Source organism: Oryzias latipes, chromosome 4, assembly GCF_002234675.1.
Source record: "Oryzias latipes chromosome 4, ASM223467v1".
NCBI classification, from domain to species: Eukaryota; Metazoa; Chordata; class Actinopteri; order Beloniformes; family Adrianichthyidae; genus Oryzias; species Oryzias latipes.
The window spans coordinates 12,479,759-12,493,652 of NC_019862.2; the positions used below are offsets into that span (position 1 = coordinate 12,479,759).

The 13,894-nt window shown below is 38.8% G+C and overlaps 1 protein-coding gene across 3 annotated transcripts in view; it reads right to left on the bottom strand.

Annotated features, from left to right (window-relative positions):
• The window catches only part of LOC101158096 (TSC22 domain family protein 2), a 36,369-nt gene extending 24,521 nt beyond the window's left edge, over positions 1-11,848 (bottom strand). Inside the window, exons 1-2 of one of the 3 annotated variants that reach the window (XM_020702351.2) lie at positions 10,467-11,848; positions 9,774-10,388 (exon numbers count right to left, since the gene is read on the bottom strand). In XM_020702351.2, coding sequence (XP_020558010.1) covers positions 9,774-10,388; positions 10,467-11,188 — 1,337 coding nt within the window. In that variant the 5' untranslated portion in view covers positions 11,189-11,848. Of the gene's footprint in view, positions 1-9,773 lie in introns of all 3 variants that reach the window. The other 2 variants (XM_020702350.2, XM_004067961.4) reach the window with 2 other exon arrangements.
• Between the last annotated feature and the right edge of the window lie 2,046 nt (positions 11,849-13,894).

A 13,894-nucleotide genomic window follows, 5' to 3' on the forward strand; every position in this document is an offset into this window, starting at 1 on the left:
AGATACTAAGCACAGCCTCTCTACAATCAGTTAAATCCCTTTTGAATCTCTCCTAAAACCATAACTACAAAAAAACCCAAAAAAGGAGCATGCAGAGCATTGTAGACATAACTCTGTCTTCATATTTACTGCTAGTTCAAGAGAGATTTCTTAATAAAATAAAACATGTAACCAGTGTGATAATTCCTTATCCAGAAAGACACATGATCAAACACGGAACCTAAGAAATGTACGTTTTATCCAACACCACACTCTTATGCCCGCAGATACAGAAATAGACTGTTATTTCCCAACTCATTTTACAGATAAGTGATATTAGGTATTACACAATGTTTTAAGGAATGATTAGTTGTTTTTTTAGAACAAGTGAATGCTGAAATTACATTTTTTATGAACATTTAGAAAAAATATTTTATTCTTTTAATTGTTAATGTCCCTTTTTTTAAAAGCATTGTAGTTTATAAAAAAGGACTACATGACACCTTTAGCATGTCCACTAATGTCACACAGTAAAGCACTGTGTGATTTTAAAATGATATAGACTGTTATTTTTCTTTCACTTCAACTTTATTCTTTCATTTCCTATTGTTTTTTTGGTGCTTTTACGTGTTCTCTTCACTTTTTCGTTTTCTGCGTTGAATGTAAAAAAGAACTGGACTGAGCAAGTGTGACGTCACCCTAAGAAAATGACTTGCTTCCAGTTCCAACGAATTGAAGCCAATTCAGTCACCCCTTTTTCTCGATATCTGATTCTGTCTGGTTTCAACATTGCCATGTTGGAACAGCCAGTCAGTAAGCAGCGATTGGTCCGAGTTGGTCTAAGTCTACTTTTCTATGGCAACTACTAAAATCACTAGTGAGCATTTTAGAAGGACACACCCCTTGCACTGAAAGCTGGCTTAGGAGAATCTGTAAATCAAATGCTTCAAAACATTTAATGTGAGACCATCTACTTTAATTTAAGCATCTGATTGACAAGTTTGTAACTTTAATAACTTCTACTACAGCAAAAATATAATGAAAAAAAACAAAATTAGCAAGAACATGTTAAAAAAAAGCCAGCGGAGCAAGTGTGGTTATTCTGACAAATATAATGACTGAGTAAAAGCTGTTTATTTCTCAATAAAAGTCTATGGAATTTTGGCCATTTTGGACCAGCAGGTACTTCCTATTTGGAGTGCCAGGAGGGAGGGGTCACTCAGTCTAGTTTTCATAAACATTCAATGGTTTTCTGTCAAAACACTGACATCACATGTCAGTGTTTTGACAGAAAACCAACCAATATAACCAATATAACAACCAGTATATAAATATTTGTTTCCATTTATCACAGATGAAACTCAAAGTCAGCATAATCACAGATTTGCCAAAACAAAACAAAGCAACACGAGGCAAAACAAGAAGTCAGTTTACTTCCAGACAAAGTAAATTTAATCCAGTCATGGTTCAATGTTCCAGTCAGTTCAACTTCAGTTCATGAAAAAAAGCGAATTAAGCATTGACGGTAAATGTTGTGGAAGGCTGGTGTTTAACCTCAAATCATGGCGTCCATGAGTAACAATAACCTGCTGTCTCCAGTGAAAAGCACACAATTGTCAGAACAGACAGAACTCTGTATAACACATGGAACTGTGAGCAAATGTTGGCGCCACAGGTACACTTCAAGAAGTGTGTAAATATAATGAACGAAGAAATGATTTAGATTGTTTGAAAACTGGTACAAAACTAACAGGAAACAAAAAATGGCCATAATATTTATGTCTGCTCCAGGCAAATAATTATATTTGGGGATTTTTAAATATGACTATCAATAAAATTGAACTTAAAATGTTAACGTCCAACTAAATAATATTTTGATCTATTGTAAAAGTGTTCCCAGTGGTCTTTTAATTATGTTTATGACATTTTTAAAGAGAAAAAACCTGTTGTTTTCTAGAACATAGTTTCTACAGAGCTGCAGGAGTTTATTAGAAATACGCCTCCGAGTTGTGGGCGAGATTGTTGGCGCAGAGTAACGCTGTGCTCCTTCCCATCATCATTTACACTCTCTACCGCTTGCTCACAGCCCCTCACAACCCCAAGCTAACATTAGAGGTGCAACAAAAACTTTCTAACTAAAATTCTTGTAAAAGAAGAGGTTCGTTTGAGACTTTAAAGAACTTCTCTTTTCCTCTTTTTTGCATCAGATGATTTTACTTTACGGTAAAACCACAGAGGAAGACAAAATAAAAAAAGGAAATGTAACTGCTGAGTCAAAGGATGAGGACTTTGAATGACCTTAAATAATTCAAAAGGCCTCCACGAAACAGAAACCACCTGTAGTGATGCTGTAAAAATCAATAAAACACTAATTACAGCAAACAATAAAAAGGTATTGTTAATCTAAATTCATCCAAATTTGAAAACATTTTTCAATTAAACTTTACTTAGAAAATCTTTTATCAGTTGTTCAAATTAATGAATGCATTTTCTTGAGGCTTTTTAGGCAGGTAAGCTGTTTTTCTGTTAGTTTTTCGTTTCTTCAGATTAGTTTTGTAATAGAAATTTGAACATTTGAATATGGATTTCTAATCATATTGAAATTAATTCAATATGATTAGGCCTTAAAATCCACCTCTGCATTTTAGCTTTTCTTAAATTTGCCAAAACTCAATCATCAACTAATGACAAACATTAAATGCCGTAAGAATCCTCCACTTTCAGTGAGCAGACTGTTTTTATTTAGTGAGCACACACTTGAAATAAGGACCTGTCAACAAATCATCCCTTTACTTAAAAAGCGTCCTTAAAAATGGAATTATGAGTGCTTCACGTCACAAGTTGTCACTGGCTTCAGGGGTTAAACATGTTTTGTACTAAAGCAATTTTGGAAAAAGAACAAACTTGACGTTTTGCACATATTGTCCTCATTTATAAAAACACCCTGTAAGATTCCCTGGAGCTAATTCAAGAACCTAATTTCTAGGGGTGTAACGACACACGTAGTTGAACCAAAGCGTTTCAGTACGGCAGTTTCGGTTTGGTTCGCTGCTGTACAGTTTTTTCTTTTTTTTCCCCCACATATGCATTGTTACGACCCAGCTTCTTTGTCACTCGTAGCGGGGGAACGAGAGCCAATCTGCCGATTAACTAGCTGCCTCCTTACCCCATACTCCTCACACCCTCTAACAGTCTCAGAGAGAGAGTAGACAGAAAGAGATTGCTCCATCTCCTTTCCGGCATTAAAACCCATTAATTATGAACACATACGATCTGTGTAACAACATGAACGTCACTTCTCTTCACAGCTCTCCAAGTTATGGTAAAGAATTCAACACACAAGATTTCACACTTCCCATGAGTCTTAGTGGCTATCGGCGGGGCTAACCCCCAGGTCGCCACAGCATTAACTTTGCGCCGAGTTGGAACTAATGTTAGCCGCGAGTTTCCTTCGAGACGCTATTAGGTGACTGACAGTAAGCATGTCAACATATGGCTAATGCAGACTCGAGGCCAGAGATGACCAGAATGACCATATAGAGAAACTGAATGCCTGCATCAAAGACATCAAGACCTGGATGACAATAAATCACCTCCTCCTGAACCCAGAAAAAACTGAGGTCATTATACCAGTTCCTAAAAACCTCAGAGATGCTCTGTCTGCTCAGATAGTCTCTCTGGATGGCGTAAGTATAGCCTCCAATTCCACAGTTACAAACCTAGGGGTTCTATTTGACCAAGATTGATCATTTAAGGCTCACATATCTCAGGCATGCAAAACTGCTTTTTTTTAACCTGCGGAAAACAGCTAAGATCAGAGATATACTTTCTAGAAGTAAATGCTGAAAAACTCATCCATTCATTTTTTACGTCTAGGCTGGATCACTGTAACTCTTTGTTAGCAGCGTGTCCTAGGAGATCTTTAAGAAGTCTCCAGCTTGTTCAGAACGCAGAAGCTAGATTGTTAGCAGGAACTAGCAGAAAAGATCACATCACTCCTGTGTTAGCTTCACTTCACTGGCTCCCAGTTGATTCTAGAATCAAGTTTAAAATCCTCCTGCTAACCCATAAGGCCTTACATGGTATGGCCCCATTAGAGCTGTGACTGTGTGGGATTTTTGATCACCGCTGTGATGAAACACCAGGAGTCACGGTGTCTCGGTTAACAGCGACACCCAGGAGGAGAGTGGGAGTGCTTCCAGGTTTAAGTTGGCTCATCCGTGCTTGTGTACCTGACCGTGTACCTCGTCTCTGGCTCGCCTCTACTACTGCTCCTACACATGGCTGTAGATCCTGTCTCTGGCTCGTCTCGCGCCCCCAGCCGTCCCCCAACTTCAACTGGATGAAGATCATTTGATGGACTTTAAACATGTAGTTGTGAATTTGGGCTGTATAAATAACATTGAATTGAAAAAAATGAAAATGTTAAACCTGACATACATTTTATCCTCTCATCTCTGAGACCAAAACCTTTTAACAATGGGTGGAACCACCAACTGTGTGTAGGGGAAATTAACAAGAAAACTTAACTTTATTCAAAAAAATTATTATATATTTGATTTAAATAGTTTTACTAGCCTTAAACAATGCACTCAGAACCATGATTTTAGTCAACAGTGACAGTGACAGTGGCTCAGGTGGTTGAGCAGGTTGTCCAATGATCGAAGGGTTGCCGGTTCGATCCTCGCTCCCACCAGCCAAAATGTCGCTGTGTCCTTGGGCAAGACACTTCACCCTCCTTGCCTCCAGTGTGGCTCCACTGGTGTGTGAATGTGCATGAATGATCCCGGTGATGGTCAGAGAGGCCGTAGGCGCGAACTGGCAGCCACGCCTCTGTCAGTCTGCCCCAGGGCAGCTGTGGCTACAACCGTAGCTTACCATCACCAAGTATGAATGAGGAGTGAATGAATAATGGACACAATGTAAGCGCTTTGAGTGTCTTGAAAAGGGCAGATAAATCCAATCCATTATTATTATTATAAATCCCAGCATCATAATGTTAACATATTTTAAGTATTTCACAATAAAAAACCTTGTCTGTTCAACATGTCTTACACAACTAAAGAAGAAGGTGGACATGAAGAACCCACTTTTCTTAGAAACTTGTTGTAAGTTCTTTCCTGCCAGGCAAACAAAAATGTTCAGTCTGACAGCCTGTTAGACTGACATTTAAAGAGCAGGGAAATTAAAGCATGTGTTAAAGCAATTACAAACCGACATCAAAAGCTTGCAATCAAGTTAGAAGGACAAGAGCATATTAACAGCAGGTATTTCTCCTTCTATATTGACCAAAATTCCTTAAATTGCTGATTACAGCAACCGTCTTATCTGCTTAAAGCAAAGGTGCTTTTTTACTACATTCTCCTCGATTCCAGCTTTAAGCTTTAAAAGAAACAAAACAAAATGAAATTAAATGATTTTTTTTTTTTTTAATTTAGAACGTAGTGTTAAGAGATTTATTTCAAAGCAACAATGTCAATAACCACAGGAACTAACTGTACTAAATGTTCTACCAAAATGGAACTGATTGAGGTATTTACTAAAGACTTAGGCTCACATAAGCATTTACTAAAACACTCTATGCATATCAGTTTTTGGGTGATGACAGTTCATTGAAAACCTGCAGACCGGAGCACCTCTGAAACATATAAACACAGGAGGGTGACCTCATGATCTTTATGCAGGAAACCTGTGGAATAGTGCATTGTATCACAGGAGAGAGAACCCAAAACAATCCAAAAAAGGAAAATCCCCCACTGAAAGTTTTAGCCAGTTTATGGTCTCTTAAATTGGGGAGATCCTTCCATCTTCCAAAATTTTATAAAAACTGTCACTATATAAATTATCCCAGATTTACTGCAACACAAAATCATCTGTATAGTGAGTCACATTTAACCCTGCAATTCTCACTGCTACTATGGAAACAGGGTAAATGGAAACTGGACAAACTCATGGCTTTCAGGACACCAAGTGCCTATGCATGTGTACACTTTGTACCCATGCACGTCATCAATGTTTTTGGAACCACAAAACAGTACCATGTGTGGCGCTCAATTTACATTGGACAATTAGGAACAGAGAGACTGAACTCCGTTAAAGAAAAAAATTGCGATGCCCAAGTAATGCCAAATTGATAGCAGACGGAAGATCACTCTATGCAGAATCTGTGTCATTGACCATTTAAAAAGGACTGGTTTGAGCGGGTTTCTTATTAGAGCGGTTATAACTTGCCGCCATTCCATTGATGTAAACTGTGAGCTTGATCATTTCTTTTTAAATTAATATTCTATCTTTTATACCTTTCTTATGTAATCTGCTTCTTTTGTCATATTTTTACCTTTAATAAAAGACAGATCTTGCTGCAAATGTCAGTAATTTGTCTTTCTAAAGTTATCGAAGATGTGCTGGAGCACTTACTTTGTCCTATTTGTTACACTAGAGTACATACCGTCCTTAAGTCACGGGACTTAAGCACGTCAGTCAATTGTTAAGGTAAAGCTAGGTAATTGTAAAGGATGCCTAGAGGTAAGAACAATTATGTAATCTACCTTATAGTCTCTCAAGCATGATATTCACGTGCTTCAACTCGTCAAACTTAAATGACACTCATTTTTTCAACTATGTCTTTGGGCAGGTTTGGTATTTACGTCAAAGAAAAAAGTTCAAAGAAACAGGTCAAAGGAAGTGCCTTAAGAAAAAAAATTGAGTAAACTTGACTAGCATAAACCACTCAAATGACAGGAAGAATGTCTTTACAAAACATAAAGATATATTTATAAAAATTAATAAAGAATAATTACAAATAAGACAACACAAAATTGGAGTTCCTTGTTTAAAAGTACATAACATTTCATTTTTTAGTCCTTCATAACTATGTATTAATAATCATAACTATTTAGATTTATGGACAGTTAATCAGCTTGCCCTATTTAAAGAGATCATCTGTCATTCAAAGTATAGCTCAAGCAGAAAACATTAAACTATGGTAAATAATTATGAGTACATACTAGGGCTGCGCAACATGAGGATACTTGGGATTTGCAATATTAGTGATCTTTATTGCGATGAGGATTTAACTTCCGATACATGAACAAATAGCATAACAACTAAAAACATAATTTCCATGTCACTGTAACAGTTTAATTTAAAGGGTCAACATAACTTAAATTACACTCCAAATGTCCCTTGTCTCCATAGGAGGCGGTCATCTAACATAAAAGGGTTCCATCTGATTGGTCAATGATTTATTTGATTTGTTAGATAATTCAAGCTGCCATTGAATTGTTTTAGCATATTTAAGATGACCATTTATTGCAATTTTCCCCCAACTTTTGCGATATGCGTGTTGCACAGCTTGATATCGCGATAACAATAAATTTACAATACTTTGTGCAGGCCTAGTAAATACAGACAACCACACGGGGTTGGAAATATCTGAACACCAAGTTAGACTGAAGCAAGAAAATGTTCCTTAATCCCTTTTCTTGGCAAAGATATGGACAGCTGTATAAAGAGGTCAACCATTCCTCGCAGAGGTGAAATCATTGTTGACTATCAAGTTCTCCCCCACAAAGAATTGCTCAACTTTTGTGATGCCCTCTTATATGAAACAGAACAATGAAACCTGGACTTGACTGTTCAGCTGAGCTGAGCTTATCCAAATAACACACAATGCAAGAGACTGCAGCCAAGATGAGTAAAATCTGACAAGTTGCCTCATGTTAGCAATTGATTTTACAAATATTTTGTATGTGCACACACAGACACGTTTACAAGAGAGTTATGGGGTTACGAGGCATTTAAAGCACAGCTGACATCAAATTATCTTAAAATTCTTTGGGTTACCAAATAGTCAAAGGATGCCCTGATACAAATTTAGTAATAGAAGTAGGATCACCAGCAAGGTACTACAGTGTCAATAACACATTTTATTTGATTTATAGAATAGTCCAAACTTGACAAACATTTTCACTGCAACTGATCATATTAACACTGCACGCATTTTGCCATCGAAATGTTGAAAAAGGCAAACAATCCAAAAACACGATGCTAATTTTTGCATTATTTGGTGGACATACATCAGCAAATACACTATATCACCATTCTAAACTGGCTAAAGGCAACTGGAATGTACCGGTACTTAAAATAATTTTGGGGGAAAAAGTTGACCTTCCACAAACAGTGCAAGGAAGTGTTGCACAATCTTGCACACAAAATATCAAGAACAGTGACCGTCTAATAACGAAAGCAAAAAGTCAATTGAATTATAGTAGAACAAAAAGAATAGAACAAAAATAAATAATCTGTTTAAAAATCTGACACGAATGTCTTAAAGGCCCCAATCCAATAACCTTTGTTTAGTTTATCAAAGCGTTTTCAGGGTCTTTTAACTACAATTATGCTGTTTTTAAGTAAAATAAATAAATAAATAAAAAACCTGTGTTTTTAAAATTAGTATCTGGAGAGCAGTAATAGCTCATTAGAAATTTGGCAGAACCGTTGGCACGAATCAAACCCGCCCCCCCCTTCCTCTCAGTTCTCCGTTTACTTGTTCTCCCACCCCCTTATATTACCGGTCCAATAAAAATGGAAAACAATATTGGGGCTATCCAGGTATAGTTTTTAGCCAAATACCAACTCAGATTAGGAAAATGAAGACGTACATGGATCTACCCATCTACAAATGGATGCATCGGAATGGAGCGGAGCAGGGAGCTTTTCTTTATACATGTCCTCCAAAGTCAGAAAAATGCAACGAGGATATGTTTAAAAAAACACCAAAAACACAATTTTTATCTGTGTGTCTTTAAATGAAACAACCAAATCAAGACCATTATTCATACCAACTTGAATAAACGGAAAAGAGATATTTGAAGTGTCAGTTTGAACAAAATCTGCCACAGCTCTCACAGACAACCACATATGTAGACACACAACTGAGAATTCATGGGAACTTTAAATTGGCTTATTGCATCAGAGTCTGATTCATTAAGCCTCCTCTATTCATTAAAACACCACACTGGTGCTAAAAACTTTTGGTAAACAATAATCAGCTTCACAAATATGAAGTCTGAAGATCATAAAAGTCAGGACTCAAGCTAGCACAGTGTTATACACACGCAAAAATAACATAATTCATAAAAAGCTCAGTAATAAAACAAGGCCTACATAAATACAGAAGAGACGTGCGTGGACGCCAGCGCTGAACGAGATTATTCTTGGCTCAAACATGTCCACTGCAGCAGCAACACTCAGTGTTTGAGAGACTTTTTAGCTCAAGCTCTGTGAAGACCATTCCACAAACTCTAAATAGAGTGTACATAAGAAAAGTGCCATAGACAAGGTTGTATTTATAACTGGTTTCAAGTTGGGAGACAGGGAAAACTGCTGTAAGTATGCCAACTGCCTTTAGATGAACTTTACTGCATGCAACTTACCCAAGGGGCTTCTCACCCCCACCCCAAGACCAAACACTGTCTATATTTGAATTGAAGTTTAATAAAGTCGGACTACTTGTTATACCATTCTGCACAAATGCACGAAGGTACATACTCATCACCAAAGGCTATCACCAAAGTGATGAGTATGACCACACCGCTGCAGAATGAAACAAGAATGTTTAGTATGAGGGCAAAGTTCTGCATGCATACTTGCAGCTTCTACGTGACCTGTAACCACTCAGATAAAAATGAAAAAACCTTTAAACTCTGCATAGGTTTAACAACCACTTTACCCCGAAAAAACTGTGCACATCGCAGTTTAAAAACCAAAATTTTCATATTGAAAAGTCTTACCTGTCATCATCAACATCCATAGAAATTTGAATGTTGAACAAGTTCTTGACAGTAGATCTTTGCATGTCAAAGCCATCAGTAATGGGAGTCCTCACCCCATCCTGTCTAGCAACTGTGGAGATATGCTGAGGTAGAACATCCACTTTTTGCCTACTATCTTCTGGCTGATGGACTGCTGCTCCATGAGAGCTAGACATTGGGTCTGACCCCCCCTGGGGGATGCTGGTTGCACTGGGCATCGAAACAGGCACATTCTGGCCACCACTGTTTGAGCTGGTGGTGGAGAAGAGTGGTAAGGCAATGCCTAATCCTCCAGGAAGCTGAGGTTGGCTGACAGGCTGCTGCTGTGTGTGGATGGGGGCAATGACTGTTTGAGCTGAGCCCGTTTCGGAACCGAGCCTTCGCTTTGCTGGACCAGGAGAAGAAATTTGGGGTGAGGACACATGGCCGGATGATGACACCACAGAGGATGTTAGGGCACCAGAGCTGAACTGTTGTTGATGATAGTCTGAGATCCCAGTGGGATGAGCTGAATAGTCAAGCTGCTGTGCTTGAGATGCAGGAGGTATACTTGGTGGCATCTGCTGCCTGGAACCATGGTGTACACCATTGAGGCTGTTAGACAAAAAAGTCGGAGGCGTCATGGGTTGCACATTGCCCTGAGCCTGGTTTGCTTGCAATGTAGTTGCATACCCGGTGGGCAGGAAGGCACTTGCTCCACTCCCTTTCCGAGGAGACAATCTGTAGTCTTGCTGCTGGGACTCGGAATGGTAGGAGTGGGAGGGGTGCCCCACAGAGGCAAAGTAGCCGCTATCTGTAGTGCTCTCCAAACCCTGTGCAGAGGATGTGCTGCTACTGACAAAAGAATTGCTGGTGGCCCCCAAGACACTCTCTCGATCCGTGTAATCGAGGCTGACAGCTGACTTTAGACTGTCCACAGTCAGATTAGACTCAGAATCTCTTTCATAGAATTCAGTACAATTCCACCTGCCCCGTCTGAAGGGCTCTCCAGTACCATGGTCAAGTTTAATGACTCTGAAACGGGAGCTATAACTATTGCTAGGAGCAGTTTGTGTCACACTGGTGAGCATAGAGGAGGCTGCAAAGTTCGAAGGAGGCATACCTGGAGTTAGACGGCCAGAAGCCAAACTCTTGAGATAAAACCCACCATTGACGAGAGCTTTGTTAGGCAGAGAATCCCCTCCATAATGTGAAATTTCCTCTGAACAGTTCGTGGCACACGCCCCCTGATCGACCCGACAAACGTCAAATCCCTCTGGTGGCATGTCCCCTGTCCGCGACTCGTCCAGATCGTCCTGACTCTCTGTGTCATCGGGTAGACAGTTGGCCGCCACCTGAGCCTGAGTTACACTTGTAATTTGAAAACAGCTTCTCTTTCCTGGCATTTTCGACATGTTGGCGAAGATTGTCAGCCCTCACCTCAGATGAAACGAAATGCTAATGGCAAAACAAGTCACAGTTGGGGGTTAAGAGTAAAACACCATTACAACACATTTCCGCACTCTTCCTCAATGCTGTCCAATAAAACTGACAAGCGAGGGCAGAACCAGAAAAAAAGTCCAAAGGCGTTTCTGTAGTCCTGTGTGACGAAACACGGTCGAAAGCTGCGCTCTTTGGCCTTTTAATTCCGGGCACTTGTCGTCCTTAAAGCCACAACGAAAAGCTACAACTGAGTTCTTGATAAAGTTCTTCTTCTTTGGCCACACCCGTCGGTACTTTTCTCAGTCTCGGGCCCAGTCTCCCGGTCCACTTTTCCTTCCCAGCGATGCATGTACTCCTCACCAGTGAGCCAAGTTAGCTGGTGTCGGCTAGTTTTTCCTGCCTCTAAGAAGCGTGTGCAACGTCATGATGTAAACAAATTTACCAACTTTCAAAATAATACTATACAGTCCCTGGATAAAATTACAAAAACGTCTAAAAGTCCGTTAAGATTTCTTCCCGTTTAGTAGACAGCTCCCTTTTGGCAGCTGCTATTATCAGCAAGCTGACAGAAAACCTCTTCACCCCAAGAATAGGGAGCTAAATGCAAGCTAACCCGACAAGATGGCAAAAGACAAATGCATCATGGGATTGGAGATCAACGGACGTTTGGTTATGAAATATTTTTTAAAACACATATTCATTAAAAAGTTCAAATTTTAAGCATTAACCCAGTTTGGGATTCGATAACTTTTAAAAATGACAAATTAAAAAAAAAACTATGCGTGAGGTGAATTTTTCAAGCTGACGTCATTTCCTGTCATGTACCACCTGTTTGAGTTAGACTTCGCCGTTTTTTTTTACATTATACCCTTAAAAACGATGTTTTTGTGTCCCACGATACCACGTAAAAAGGTTTTGAAATGTTTAAAAAAAATTAGAAAATATGTGTTATAATGCTACATATTTTCAGCCAAAATCTAAAAAAAGTAATTTATGTTAAATGTATTTGTTGCAACTTTTTTTTTTACTGAATATCTTTATCCATGAACAGATGGTTTTACAGAAACCTCAAATGGTCTTTTAAAAGACGTGTAAAAAATGAAACGAAAGGAGAACTTTTAATTACTTTAATAATCTAAGACAGTGGTGTCAAAATCATTTTGACCGAAGGCCACATCAGCATAGTGGCTGTCCTCAAAGGGCCAGATAAAACTTATACATGTAACTAAATGTAATGGAAAAATTAATATAACTACTCCTCAATGTTAAATAACTCATTTATAACTTTTTAAAGTGACAATTACAGTTGCATAGAAAACAGCTTTTTACTCCAGCATAAATTTTTTTTAAATTTTGTCCGCTTATTGAAACCCACATAACTATTAATGAAGGATCTGACTGTCCCAGTGAATACCAAAAAATAACCAAACTGAGCTCAAAAGAACATTACACATGTAACATTTTACAAAAAAAGGCTGCACACAGCCTTGCATCCAACCGATGGTTTGATGACAATTTGTCTGCATACACAAAGACCTGCAAACATTGAAAAATTACAACAGCAGCTACACAAATATGTAAACAAAACAAAAATATTGTATATTAAAAACGTGTGCTCACAGGCCACATAAAATGACATGGCTGGGCACATTTGGCCCGCTTGGGTTTGACATGTGATGTGAGAGGTAGTTATTAAACCTGTGTCAATAACACATCAAAACCGAGACAGACCGAGACAGTGGAACCCGGAAGGAGCACAGGAGATTGCGAAGGTAAGTTAGAAGGTTTTATTTTCCTGGATGTAAATCCAACAAAGACTAGGAGGCAAGGTCCCGTAGAGGAGTGACGAAATGTGGAACAGGATGCTTGGCTGTGGCGTGGCTGGAGGGTTTCAGCAGAGGTGAACTTGGAGGACTTGGTGTGGAAAATGCTCAATGTTAAGCCGTGGTGTAGGAATAGCTCTGGAGGGGGAAACTCGTGGAGGATTTTTCCTGCAGGCGAGGCGTAAGCACAAGATTAGCGAGAGACAAGATTTCATGTGCGAGACACATGAGCAACCAGACTAAGCACTGTAGAGGAGCAATGAATGCTGGATCTGGATCTCCTTATGTAGGTCTGGAGGTTGATGAGCTGAGTGTCCACAGCTGGTGATGATCAGGAACAGAGCAAAGAGGGGAGGGGGAGGAGAGCTGCCAGAGGCAGCATGACAATGATACACATATTCATTTAAACAAAAGCTTAATATTTAAAAAATCTGTCTTATCTAAAAGACAGACACACACACACACACACACACCAATTCCCAAAATATCACTTCATTTAATTGAAGGAATCAATTATGCTTTATATAAGCACTTTTCAGCATTTCTAGTCTTATGCATCTATGCATATCTCTTTGTACACTTCTTCCTTGTACAAGAATGAGACAATTTCATTACTTAGGGTGTGATGATGTTGCCTATAATAACCTATAAAAATGTGATTTTGCAAGATTAGGTTTTAATTTGGCTTTCAATTATTAAACAGTCATGCTTTTAAGGTGTGGTTGAATTTTTCTATAAAAAAAATTTAAGTGAGTCATAGTATTGTGTGTTTGCATCAAATTACTTTGGAGAATTTTCCCACAAACGTCAGAGTTGGGCACTAAAAAGGTTTTTGTTTCTTTGTCTTTTCAAAGG